The sequence below is a fragment of the Notechis scutatus genome, chromosome 1 (genome assembly GCF_049901735.1).
Source record: "Notechis scutatus isolate UNSWTSFEM ecotype Mainland chromosome 1, rNotScu1.2, whole genome shotgun sequence".
NCBI lineage: Eukaryota > Metazoa > Chordata > Lepidosauria > Squamata > Elapidae > Notechis > Notechis scutatus.
The window spans coordinates 330,616,336-330,630,750 of NC_142009.1; the positions used below are offsets into that span (position 1 = coordinate 330,616,336).

General features: G+C 44.9%; 1 protein-coding gene across 1 annotated transcript in view; it reads right to left on the bottom strand.

The window, feature by feature from the left end:
* Nucleotides 1-14,415, bottom strand: part of APC2 (APC regulator of Wnt signaling pathway 2) — a 78,886-nt gene that overhangs the window by 45,004 nt on the left and 19,467 nt on the right. Inside the window, exon 2 of the mRNA XM_087952706.1 lies at nucleotides 6,687-6,845. Coding sequence (XP_087808832.1) covers nucleotides 6,687-6,845 — 159 coding nt within the window. The remainder of the gene's footprint in view (nucleotides 1-6,686; nucleotides 6,846-14,415) is intronic.

The following is a 14,415-nucleotide window of genomic DNA, read 5'->3' on the forward strand; positions in this document are numbered from 1 at the left end:
TGGTTAGATTTTGCAGAAAAAATAATAAGTTGACTTCTTGGATTCAAGAGAAAACATTGTCTACATTTATTGGTGACTGGAAGCTTCTTTTGAACTTTTTGCATAAAAATTTTAAAAAATGAATGTGATTTTTGATTTTGTTGATTTAAATAAAGTAGATTACATGTAGTTCTTGACTTGTAACCATAGTGTAGTCTGCCCATCATAGTTGTAAGTTGTGATGGTTGTAAAACAGGTCAGTCAGGTGACGGACCCATTTTTATGACCTTTTTGCAATGGTCATTAAGTAAATGCCATGGTCATTAAGTGAACCAGTGGTTAGCTATGGGCATGTTTTTGCTGAAAACTGGACAAAAGGGCCGGTTATTGAAAATGTTCTAGTCCTGCCTTAGTCATGCAAGCCAGCTGGGTGCCTTTGGGCCAATCGCCAAAGATGGTGAGTTCTAGTCTCGCCTTAGCCATGAAGGCCAGCTGGGTGACTTTGGGCCAATCACCAGGAAAAAGTGAGTTTTAGTTCCACCTTAGGCATGAAAGTTGGCTGGATGACTTTGTGCCACTTTCTCCCTCTCAGCCCAACTCACCTCACAGGGTTGTTGTTGTGGGGAAAATAGGAAGAGGCTGGGGTGTTGGATATGTTCACCACCTCGAATTATTTGTAAAAATAATGAAGTGGGATACAAATAATAAATACAGCCCATAGCAAATAATGGGTTTGTTTAATGACCATGGCATTTATGACCATGGCATTCACATTATAATTGCCATATTCACTTGAAGACTACTGCAAAAACGGGTCATAAAAAAGAGTCTAACCACATAGAGATCTGCTTTGTGACCATCACAATTAATGATCGTAATAGGCAGGCTCTATTATAGTCATAAATAGAGGACTACCTGTGTAGACATTATATACAGTATATTAATATACAGTATAGGGCAGGGATTCTACCTGGGATTCTACCTGGTCGGACCGGTTCTATTGAGAACCAGCAAATCGCGCCACTGGCTGGCCCCTCCCACCCACTCACTCCTTACCTGGCATGCACGCCATCCAACTTGCCTGCCTTGTGCCTTTGCCCGGTAAGTCCCTATTTTTCCTTTCCCCCCCCCGACCATCAGCTGTTCTGACTATCAGCTGTGCATGGAGATTTAGATTAGCTAGAAAGCAGGAAATAATTGGATTTCTTGCTTTCTAGCTAATCTAAAAGCAGAGCTGAACCTTTCTTAGGATTGAAGCTTCTATTTTTCAGTGCTGACTCAGGTAGCAGATTGCAGAAAGATAGATCTCTGAGTGAATCTATGATTCTGTGAGCAACTCAATCTGCCTGCCTGCTTTGCCTGATTTCTGGGTAAAAGTTGTTCTTTTTTTAATAAAAATAAATAAATATTTACATATTTACAATATTTACATACAAGTCACGCCCAGCCAGTCATGTGACCACCAAGCCATGTCCAGGCAGCAAGCCACGCCCAGCCAGTCACATGACCACCAGGCCACACTCACAAATTAGGCCACACCCACAGAACCGGTTGTTAAGAAATTTGAATCCCACCCCTGGTATAGGTGCAGTCTGTGTAGTTTTAGTTTTATTAAGAAAATGCAGTAGAATTAGGAAAAGCAGTAGGGTGGGGTGGAAGCCAAAGCAGATTGTTCCTCATAAAGATTCTGCAATCAAACTGTAATAGATATGTTGTCATTATAGATCGATAAATGGAAATTAAGCTTTTAAGCTTTTACAGATGAATAATGAAGGGAGCTAAATGGACTTGTTCTTGTTTTCTTTTTTTTTCCTCCTGCAGAAAGCACATTTCTGTATTGCGCAGATTATCTTAAATCCTAGGCTTCTTGGTTGATGAGAGTTATTCCTTAACAAATCCGCATGAGCTTAGGGTATTCTAGTGATTGCAATATCTTTCTAGCCATATCTTTTGTAATTAAAAAAAAACTATTGGGTAATTGGGGGGGGGAGTATTTTGTTGTAGTATCCATACTTATCATCAGTGTTTAAAGAGATCATAGGAGTGATTGGGATGGAAGGTTGTTCACTGGTCTGTCATTTAGAATAACAGAGTTGGAAGGGACTTTGGAGGTCTTCTAGTCCAACCCCCTACTTAGGCAGGAAACCCTACACCACTTCAGACAAATAGTTATCCAACATATTTTTAAAAACCTACAGTGTTGGAGCATTCCCAACTTCTGGAGGCTAGTTGTTCCACTGATTAATTGCTCTAACTATCAGGAAATATCTCCTTAGTTCTAGGTTGCTTCTCTCCTGGATTGGTTGCCATCCTTTGCTTCTTGTCCTGCCTTCAGGTGCTTTGGAGAGTAGCTTGACTCCCTCTTCTTTGTGGGAATCCCTGAGATATTGGAAGACTGCTATCATGTCTCATGATAGTCCTTCTTTTCATTAAACTAGACAAACCCAGTTCCAGCAACCATTCTTCGTATGTTTTACCCTCCTGTCCCCTAATCCTCTTTGTTGCTCTTCTCTGTACTTTTTCTAGAGTTTCAACATCTTTTTTACATTGTGGGTGACAAAAACAGGATGCAGGATTCCAAGTGTGGCCTTACCAAGGCATTATAAAGTGGTATTAACACTTCACATGATCTTGATTCGATCCCTCTGTTTATGCAGCCTAGAACTGTCTGTGGACTTCAACTCCCAGGATTCTCTTAACATGGTCAGAAAGCGAGGGGGGGGAGAGAGATGGATGGATAGATGACAGATGAGAGAGAGAGAGGGAGATAGGGAGAGGAAGGGGGGGAGAGAGATGGATGGATGATGGATAGATGACAGGAGAGAGAGAGAGACACAGAGAGAGAGAAGGGGAGGGAGGGAGAGGGAGAGAGGGACCATTGGAGCAACAAAGACTTTGTGGCTAGAGCAGCCTCATTTAGTAGTCACTCTAGCCTGTCATCTTTGTGTTGAAAGCCAGAAGGGTAGCTAGCTCTCCTATCCAGTTGCAAAAAGTATGAAGAATCAAGATAACTAAACCAGCAGCCAAACATGGTCATAAACTCTAATTTGGAAACTCTTAACCAGAAGATCAGCCATGAAAGGAAGAATGGGAATTTTGCTTTCTCTCTCATATGGAAAGAAACCAAGCATCAAAATACAGAGGAAAGTCACCTAAAGCTGGTCAATTAAACATATCCAAATACACAGCAAATCTATCTCATGGAGGGGGTGGTATATTAAATTGATTAATAGCAATAACAACAACATTACTTGGAACAGTTACATCCTGTGATCATACTTATCACACTAACAAATAACACCTGTCTGTCCTAAACCTGGGGCAGGACTCAATGGGTGAATAAAAATGCCAAATCCAGTCTGAGCATCTGGCTGAGTGTGTAACCAACCACAATAATAACAGATATTTCTAAGAAGCAGCCATAAAAGTCCACACAGATCACACTCACAATATCTCCAGGTACATTTGTATAACAGAGATAAGAGCCCTCCACTCTGCAATTCCACAGTTACATCAAATATCCTTGACTCAGAGATTACAAATCCCAGCCTCAGGATCTCCACTGACTAACATACTAAAAGATGTCCCAAAGGTGCTTTTTTCAAAAAGCAATTGGACTTTCTTGTTTTTCTTTGAAGACGTTTCACTTCTCATCCAAGAAACTTCTTCAGCTCTGACTGGATGGCAGGGAATGGAAGGATTTATACTCCTTGCAAACAGCTGGTCATTTGTATTTTTTTTTAGAGAGTTGTTGAGGCCACTTGGAGGTTTATCTGCCCCTGCAGGGTCACCTGGGAGGTCCAAGTGAGTGTATAGTCTTCTTGGAACTGCTGAAAGGACTGTGAAATTCCAAGAAGTTTCCACACCCATTTGCACTACTCAGGTGACCCTAACGACACAGATGAACCTCCAAGTGGCCTCAATGACTGTCAAAAAATAAGGCAAATGACCAGCTGTCTGTAAGGAATATAAACCCTTTTGTTCCCCACCATCCACTCAGAGCTGAAGAGTCTTCTTGGATGAGAAGTAAAATATCTTCAAAGAAAAACCAGAAAGTCCAGTTGCCTCTTGAAAAAGCACCTTTGGGACAACTATGATCTGGATAACTGAGAACTCCCATAGACAGATACTCAGAGTTGTAAAGTGTTTCTTTTGGAAAGGATGCTTAACAGAATTTGGAGAGATATTAAGATAATACGAGGGCTATCCAAAAAAAGATTACGTTTTCATCTGTAGCAAGAAGGGGCGGAGCTAGCGTGGCCATCTTTGGTCTGTGCGTCCACCGCTCAGTCTGCATCTAGTCGTGTTAGTGGGAGGTTCGTATCGTTGCCCGTTATTTCACAGCAAACGTTTGAAATGTGTGCTGCAATTGAAAATCCCTCGAGTTGTGAGGTGCAATCAGTGATAAATTTTTTGTTGGCAAAAAACCATAAACCGATTGAAATTTTTCGGCAACTGTGTGAAGTGTACGGGGACAACATCATCACTGAAGGTGGAGTGCGCCAATGGTGCATTAAGTTTAAAAATGGCCGAACTACGGCACTTGAAAAGTCCTGAATGCTTTCAAGTGGGAGATTTTTCCTCATCCGCCCTACAGCCCCGATCTTGCACCAAGCGACTGCCACTTCTTTCTGAGGATGAAGACCTGGCTTGGAACACAGCGCTTTGACGCCTGAGATTTGAGCCAGTCAGTCACGCCCGCCCGCAGTTCCGCGTCATCGTCAAAGCGCTGTGTTCCAAGCCAGGTCTTCATCCTCGGAAACAAGTGGTAGTCGCTTGGTGCAAGATCGGGGCTGTAGGGCGGATGAGGAAAATCTCCCACTTGAAAGCATTCAGGACTTCTCAAGTGCGATTTGCTGTGTCTGGTCGGGCATTGTCATGCAAAAACAAAATTTTTGAGTTTAACTTTCCTCTACGCTTGTTCCGAATTGCTTTTCTTAGTTTTTCAATTTTTCAATTAAAATTTCAATCGGTTTATGGTTTTTTCCCAACAAAAATCTTAGCACCGATCGCATCTCACAACTCGCGGGATTTTCAGTTGCAGCACACATTTCAAACGTTTGCTGTGAAATAATGGGCAATGATACGAACCTCCCACTAGCACGACTAGATGCAGACTGAGCGGCGGACGCACAGTCCAAAGATGGCCGCGCTAGCTCCGCCCCTTCTTGCTACAGACGAAAACGTAATCTATTTTGTGGATAGCCCTCGTAAAAAACAAATACAGGTAATCCTCAACTTACAACAGTTTGCTTAGAGTTTTTAAACCATTCAAAGTTACTGAAAAAAGTGAATTATGACCACTTTTCACACTTACGACCATTGCAATATAAAGCCCTATGGTCACATGATCAAAATTCAGATCCTTGGCAACTGGTACATATTTATGACAGTTGCAGAGTCCCTGGGTCATGTGATCACTTTTTGCGACCTTCTGACAAGCAAAGTCAATGGGGCAGCCAGATTCACCTAACAGCCATGTTACTAACTTAAAAATTGTAACAATTCACTTAAAAACAGTGGCAAGAAAAATCATAAAACGGGGCAAAACTCACTTAACAAATGTTTGACTTAGCAACATAGATTTTGGGCTCAGTTGTGGCCAAAAGTCGAGGACTCCCTGTAATCTGGAAAAGCAACATTTTCACAACTACGAGGGCTATCCACAAAATAGATTACGTTTTCGTCTGTAGCAAGAAGGGGCGGAGCTAGCGCGGCCATCTTTGGACTGTGCGTCCACCGCTCAGTCTGCATCTAGTCGTGCTAGTGGGAGGTTCGTATCGTTGCCCGTTATTTCACAGCAAACGTTTGAAATGTGAAAATCCCGCGAGTTGTGAGATGCGATCGGTGATAAGGTTTTTGTTGGGGAAAAACCATAAACCGATTGAAATTTTAATTGAAAAATTGAAAAACTAAGAAAAGCAATTCGGAACAAGCGTAGAGGAAAGTTAAGCTCAAAAATTTTGTTTTTGCATGACAATGCCCAACCACACACAGCAAATCGCACTCGAGAAGTCCTGAATGCTTTCAAGTGGGAGATTTTTCCTCATCCGCCCTACAGTCCCGATCTTGCACCAAGCAACTACCACTTGTTTCCGAGGATGAAGACCTGGCTTGGAAAACAGCGCTTTGATGACACGCAGAACTGCGGGCGGGCGTGACTGACTGGCTCAAATCTCAGGCGTCAAAGCGCTGTGTTCCAAGCCAGGTCTTCATCCTCGGAAAGAAGTGGTAGTCGCTGGTGCAAGATCGGGCTGTAGGGCGGATGAGGAAAAATCTCCCACTTGAAAGCATTCAGGACTTTTCGAGTGCTGTAGTTCGGCCATTTTTAAACTTAATGCACCATTGGCGCACTCCACCTTCAGTGATGATGTTGTCCCCGTACACTTCACACAGTTGCTGAAAAATTTCAATCGGTTTATGGTTTTTTGCCAACAAAAAATTTATCACGGATTGCACCTCACAACTGGAGGGATTTTCAATTGCAGCACACATTTCAAACGTTTGCTGTGAAATAACGGGCAACGATACGAACCTCCCTCTAGCACGACTAGATGCAGACTGAGCGGCGGACGCACAGACCAAAGATGGCCGCGCTAGCCCCGCCCCTTCTTGCTACAGACGAAAACGTAATCTATTTTGTGGATAGCCCTCGTAGAAAAGAAAGCCCAGTGTTTTCAGTGTTGGAAAAAAGATGGTCTCCCTACCTTCATATCAGAAGTCTCATTTTCTAACTTGGAGAGATGGTTGGAGTTGTCTTCCAGCTCCTGACGGAGGTGTGTGTTCTCTTTCTTCAACGCCTCCACCTGCTTCACCAGTTGGTCGTAGGACGCAATGGATCCAGACATCTTCAGCTCTTCCATTGCCTGGAGAAGAGAAGGACATAGGAGACATCGTATGATGAACGGCTATGGGAACTAGGTATGTTAATGAAAAGAAGACCCAGGGGAGGCATGGTAGCCATTCTCCAGTACTTGAAGGCAGGGGTGGGATTCTACCAGTTTGCACCTATTCGCTAGAACCGGTTGTTAACATTCTAAGTAGTTCGGAGAACCGGTTGTTAGAAGAAATTACTGCCCTAATCCTGTAAGGAAGGCAGGAAGGAAACATTCTGGTGTTGCTTACAGAAACTGTCTCTCCGTTAACCCTTTTTGCATTCTTGGCAGGACTAGACTTCCTGTCTCAGGAACATCTCTGGAGTTTTTTTCACCTCCCTTGCTGGTACTTTGCTTGGGTGGAGTGACCATTCAAAGTTACAATGGCACTGAAGAACGTGACTTACGACCATTTTTCACACGTACGACTGTTGCAGCATCCCCACAGTCATGAGAGGCCAGGCGAGGAGGTGCATGCCTCGATGTGAGTGATGTTGAGTTGGCCACACCCAGCCAATAACATGAGCACCAAGCCACGCCCACCAACTAAGCCACGCCCACAGAACCGGTTGTTAAAAAATTTGAATCCCACCCCTGTGTTCGGCATTAACCTAAATGAAGCCAACTCTGGCATAAGTAATTTACAGTCACTTGTGACTCTGTTTCCCCCCTCTCCCCTGGGTGTGTCATCAATCAGATTCTCCAATGAAGGATTTTCGAGGGTAGAAGATCAGGTAGCCTAGCTACAATCTTTGTAAGATAAGTGTGGAATGTACTTCTGGTTTTAAACTGCCCTACTTCTCCTTCATATTTCTCCCCTCCCCTCCTTGCTTATGGCAACTCGAAAACTGGCAAAGGAATGATTTACGAGTTGACACCAGCCCTATGACTCCATGGTTATTTGGCTTGCTTTCACCAACATCTGCGGGGATTCACTTAACAATGGTGGCAAGAAAAGTTGTAAAAGGGGACACATTTCACTGAACGACTGTCTCTCTTAGCAACATAAATTTTGACCTTCCATCGCCAGAGGTTTTTGAGAAAAAATTGGACAGCCGTTTGTCCAGAATCATATAGAATCTTAAATGGGGGGGGGGGGTGTCCAACTAGAATATCTCCAATTTCCCTTCCTACTTTGTTATTCTGTTACCAGGCAGCTGTGTGAAGTGGACCTTTGATCTAGTCTAGCTCTTCTAGAGACAAGTAGAACTTTTATTGTTTTTAAAATGGTTTTTATCGTTTTTATACTCTGGGAATTGCAAACCAGCCAGAATCAATTATTGAAATGAGTGGCTATAGAAACTGAATACAGGAATAAATAAAAAATGAACACTTCCAGGCACCAGGGAAGTGGGCTTACAATGTTAATTACAGAGCAGGAAAAAAGCGATACCCTTCTACTGACCATAGGAAGCACAGTTGCAAGACTAAGTTAAACTCTGCTTTGAAAAGTTTCTCTTAAGTTTGAAGGCAAGTGTATCCAAACTTGGCAACTTTAAGACCGGTGGATTTCTTTCTTTTTTTTTTTTTAAATAAATAAATTTTATTAAATTTACAATTAAAAACATATCGACATCACATACACAAAAGGGAAAAAACAAAAAAAGAACACTCGGTCTTACAAACCGGAAAGAAAAGAGAAGAAGAGATGTAAAAGAAAGAAAGAAACAAAGAAAGAGAAAGAGAAAAGAAAAAAAAAAGATGCGTTTAAAAACAGCCAATATCCTTTTTGACAGTCTGCAAGATCCAATTCTCCTACATTAATTTGAATACACACATCTTATCGATATCTATGCTTAAATTACCCATTGTCCATTAAGCAGTTTATCTCTGGACTAACCAATTATACCAATTATATATTTCAACTCCCAGAATTCCCCAGCCAGCCATGCTGATGACGTTACCCAGTTGGGTAATGAAACGTCTGCAAGAAAACAACCACGTTCAGAGTGCACCATGGACTTCAATAACCAGCATCATCTAGCACTGATGGTGATACCTAGTTGGGTAATGAAACTTCTGCAAGAAAACAACTACGCTCAGGGTGCACCATAGACTTCAATAACTAGCACCATCTAGCACTGAGGATGTTATTTAGTTGGGTAATGAAACGTCTGCAAGAAAACAACCAGGCTCCCAGAGCATCAAGGTACCCACACACGACACACCCATCACTCACTGTCCCCTGTACTCCGACTGGCTGCAGCTTCCAAATGGTCTTCAAGAGTAGCCCCATGTAGGGCTTATTAGGGTAATCTAATCAAAAGGTCACCAAATGTGGCCGGGCTGCATTTCTCCCTTTCTTTAAAAACATGCAGATGTGGAACCTCTGTCCTGAAATCTCTACTCAGGACAAAGTGTCCCCTTGGACCAAACCCACCACTCTTCATGTTTCCCCAAATAAAACGGGCGTCGGATGCCGGATTCATTCATTCACACCTCGATCCTTGCAATGCTTCTTGTCCCCTTTTGATCCATGGACCTGGCTTCCCCTCCACCACCACCCATACCCCAATCAGCTTAGAAACCCTCTGAATACCAAAAATCCAGCTCCCCCTGCCAAACCGTGGGCAGATCCCAAGAGCAAAAATAATACCATTCTTTCATTACGGAAACCTTTCTACTGGACCATTGACTCGGAATGAATAAACTCCTATACCAAATGTGTTCTTTTTCTTAAAAGGACGCAGGAATCTGAGCTGGGAGGGAAGGAACCCCTTATTTAGAAAAACGGGCCATTGTTCCTTCTTTTGGGACCCTTTCTGATCTTCATAGATCATCCTCTTTCTCTCTCTCTCTCTCTCTCTCTCTTCTCTCTCTCTCTCTCTCCTTCCTCCGTCCCTCTCTCTCTTCTCTCTCTCTCCTCCTCCCTTTCTCTCTCTCCCCTCCCTCCTTCCCTCTCTCTCTCTCTCTCTCTCTCCTTCTCTCTCTCTCTCCCCTCCCTCCTTCCCTCCCTCCCTCTCTCTCTCCCTTCCTCTCTCTCTCTCTCTCTCTCTCCTCTCCTCTCCTTCCTCTCTCTCTCCTCTCCCTTCCTCTCTCTCTCCCCCCCCTCCTTCCTCCCTCTCTCTCTCTCTCTCTCCTTCCTCTCTCTCTCTCTCAGGCTCCACAATCCCACTCTTTTGTCTCTCCTTCCTCTTTCATCTCTTTGTCTGGCAGCAAACTCCAGTTCCCCCCCCCCACCTTGAGAAATTGCCTGGGAGGGGTGGGGTGGATGGGAGTTTCTACTTAATGCCTTTTGCAAATACACGGGTTTTTCTCCTCCCTCCCACTTTTGTCCTCCGATCTAGGAGAGATCCCTTTGGATTCTCTCTGCTGGGCCCCATTTTTGGGGTTGCTTTTTTTTTTTTTTGCACACCACTGCCCGATTACAAAGGGAAGATGCTGAACGAGCAGACTTACCCCCGTTCCTTTGCAAGCCATCCAGCCAGCTGGATTCCCCTAGGTTAGGAGATCTCCCATTATGCTCCGTTCACAAGAGACAACCTCCAGCTCCCCAAATCCTGCATCTGATCCCACCTACCTTGGATCTTCCTGATGCCGCTGCCGTTCTCATGCTGCCTTATCCAGAAGATCATCACTCCAGTGGCTTTTCAGAGCAGAGGCCTACACCTCTGTGCCATCATTCAATATAGGTATATATATATATAAACCACCTATTGTTCTATTCGGTGTTTGAACGATTGATGGTTCAAAGGCGGGGAGGGAAAAAACATTCCAATGCATCTGGGTTTCGTCTCCTTTTCAGGGGTCCCTGATTGCAAATGACAGGTCATGTGACTGGATAGATTGACGGCATAGCTCTTTGCATGCGCGAGCGCACACACACACACACACACACACACACGGGCACACACGTGCGTGCGCTGCTCCCCCTCCCTTTGCTAGCCAGGAGGGATCTCACAGGGCTTAGGCACACCTTCCCTGCCACAGGGCAGCCCTGGCCTTCCGCACCTGAGTCCTGGGAGAAGCCAGGGCTTCCGACTGAGAAAAATAGGGGAAATGTAACCTGAATCAGACTGGACTGGAGGCTAAAAGATATAAAGAACGGTTGCTGGAATTGGGTTCGTCTAGTTTAATGAAAAGGAGGACTAAGGGAGACATGATAGCAGTCTTCCAATATCTCAGGGATTACCACAAAGAAGAGGCAGAGTCAAGCTATTCTCCAAAGCACCTGAGGACAGGACAAGAAGCAACGGGTGGAAACTCATCAAGGAGAGAAGCAACCTAGAACTAAGGAGAAATTTCCTGACAGAACAATTAATAGTGGAACAAGTTGCCTCCAGAAGTTGTGGATGCTCCAACACTGCAAACCCTACACCACTTCAGACAAATGGTTATCCAACATCTTTTTAAAAAAGATGTTGGATAACCATTTGTCTGAAGAGGTGTAGGGTTTCCTGCCTAGGCAGGGGGTTGGGCTAGAAGACCTCCAAGGTCCCTTTCAGCCTCTTCTCTTCTCTTCTCTTCTCTTCTCTTCTCTTCTCTTCTCTTCTCTTCTCTTCTTTTCTCTTCCTTCTCTTCTCTTCTCTTCTCTTCTCTTCTCCTCTTCTCTTCTCTTCTTTTCTCCTCTTCTCTCCTCTCCTCTCCTCTTCTCTTCTCTTCTCTCCTCTCCTCTCTATTCCATTCCATCTTCTCTTCTCTTCTCTTCTCTTCTCTCTCTCTTCTCTTCTCTTCTCTTCTCTCTCTCCTCCTCCCTCTCCTCTCCTCTTCTCTTCTCTCTCTCTCCTCTCCTCTCCTCTCCTTTCTCTTCTCTCCTCTCCTCTTCTCTTCTCTCCTCTCCTCTCCTCTCCTATTCCATTCCATCTTCTCTTCTCTTCTCTTCTCTTCTCTTCTCTTCTCTTCTCTTCTCTTCTCTTCTCTCTCTCCTCCTCCTCTCCTTCTCTCCTCTTCTCTTCTCTCTCTCTTCTCTCCTCTCCTCTCCTATTCCATTCCATCTTCTCTTCTCTTCTCTTCTCTTCTCTTCTCTTCTCTTCTCTTCTCTTCTCTTCTCTTCTCTTCTCTTCTCTTCTCTGAAGAATCAGGCCATTCCCCCTTCTAGGTGAATATAGGCTCCCACAGAACATAGAATCATAAGGCTGGAAGGGACGTTGGAAGTCTTCTAGTTCAATGGTTGCCATTGAAAGGAAGGAAGGAAGGAATATGGAGAGGGAGAGAGGAAGGAAGGAAGAAAGGAAGGAAGGAAGGAGATGGAGAGAGGAAGGAAGGAAGGAAGGAAGGAAGGAAGGAAGGAAGGAAGGAAGGAAGGATGGAGAGAGGAAGGAAGGAAGAAAGGAAGGAAGTAAGGAAGGAGATGGAGAGAGGAAGGAAGGAATATGGAGAGGGAAAGAAGAAGGAAGGAAGGAAGGAAGGAAGGAAGGAAGGAAGGAAGGAAGGAAGGAAGGAAGGAAGGAAGGAGATGGAGAGAGGAAGGAAGGAATATGGAGAGGGAGAGAAGAAGAAAGGAAGGAAGGAGATGGAGAGAGGAAGGAAGGAATATGGAGATGGAGAGAGGAAGGAAGGAAGGCAGGAAGGAGATGGAGAGAGGAAGGAAGGAATACGGAGAGGGAGAGAAGAAGGAAGGAAGGAAGGAAGGAAGGAAGGAAGGAGATGGAGAGAGGAAGGAAGGAATACAGAGAGGGAGAGAGGAAGGAAGGAGATGGAGAGAGGAAGGAAGGAATACGGAGAGGGAGAGAAGAAGGAAGGAAGGAATACGGAAATGGAGAGAGGAAGGAAGGAATACGGAGAGGGAGAGAGGAAGGAAGGAAGGAAGGAAGGAAGGAAGGAAGGAAGGAAGGAAGGAAGGAAGGAAGGAAGGAAGGAAGGCGATGGAGAGAGGAAGGAAGGAAGGAAGGAAGGCAGGAAGGAGATGGAGAGAGGAAGGAAGGAATATGGGGAGGGAGAGAAGAAGGAAGGAAGGAATACAGAGATGGAGAGAGGAAGGAAGAAATACGGAGAGGGAGAGAAGAAGGAAGGAAGGAAGGAAGGAAGGAAGGAAGGAAGGAAGGAAGGAAGGAAGGAGATGGAAAGAGGAAGGAAGGAATATGGAGAGGGAAAGAAGAAGGAAGGAAGGAATACGGAGATGGAGAGAGGAAGGAAGGAATACAGAGAGGGAGAGAAGAAGGAAGGAAGGCAGGAAGGAGATGGAGAGAGGAAGGAAGGAATACGGAGATGGAGAGAGGAATGAAGGAAGGCAGGAAGGAGATGGAGAGAGGAATGAAGGAAGGCAGGAAGGAGATGGAGAGAGGAAGGAAGGAATATGGAGAGGGAGAGAAGAAGGAAGGAAGGAATACGGAGATGGAGAGAGGAAGGAAGGAATACAGAGAGGGAGAGAAGAAGGAAGGAAGGAAGGAAGGAAGGAAGGAAGGAAGGAAGGAAGGAAGGAAGGAAGGAGATGGAGAGAGGAAGGAAGGAATATGGAGAGGGAGAGAGGAAGGAAGGAAGGAAGGAAGGCGATGGAGAGAGAAGGAAGGAAGGAAGGAAGGAAGGAAGGAAGGAAGAAAGGAAGGAAGGAAGGAAGGAAGGAAGGAAGGAAGGAAGGAGATGGAGAGAGGAAGGAAGGAAGGAAGGAAGGAAGGAAGGAAGGAAGGAAGAAAGGAAGGAAGGAAGGAAGGAAGGAGATGGAGAGAGGAAGGAAGGAATACAGAGAGGGAGAGAAGAAGGAAGGAAGGAATACGGAGATGGAGAGAGGAAGGAAGGAAGGCAGGAAGGAGATGGAGAGAGGAAGGAAGGAATATGGAGAGGGAGAGAAGAAGGAAGGAAGGAATACGGAGATGGAGAGAGGAAGGAAGGAATACGGAGAGGGAGAGAAGAAGGAAGGGAGGAAGGAATGCGGAGAGGGAGAGAGGAAGGAAGGCAGGAAGGGTGTATCTGAGTCCTTACAGCCCAAGTGTACTTAATCAAGCTCATAGCTGTGATACTATATTATGAAAGGGAACTATTCATTTCTGACCATATCCCTGGGCAGTGTCAGCTCAAGGGCACATGGCACCCTAGGCCAAGTTGACTGATGGTGTCATTGCCCAGCAATTAAGATTTGCATTTTTAGAAAGATTCGGAAGGACGGGGCAGCGTGGGCACCCTTGAAGCTTTGACGCCCTAGGCTAGGGTCTGCTCAGCCTTAGGGCAATGCTGTCCTGTCCTTGGGAAACCCATTAAGAGGAGCATGAATGTACCAACCCTCCCGGCTGGTCTGCCCCGAGCAAGAAGCATTCAGCAGACTGCCTGGGAACACGGTGGTTCCCTAAAGCCAGGACAACCCATCCTCCCATCCAGCTCAGTTTTTAAAAATATATACAGGTGATCCTTGACTTACGACCACAATGGAGCCCAAAATTTTGGCTGCTAAGCGAGACACTTGTTCAGAGAGTTTTGTCCCATTTTACGACCTTCCTTGCCACCGTTGTTAAGTGAATCACTGGAGTCGTTAAGTTAGTAACTTGGTTGTTAAGTGAACCTGACTTCCTCATTGCCTTTGCTTGTCAGGTCGCAAAAGGGGATCATCTGACCCCTAGGAGCCAGTGGCCAAGCAGCTGGATTTTGATCACATGACCCCAGGGATGCTGCAGTGGTCATAAGAGTGAAA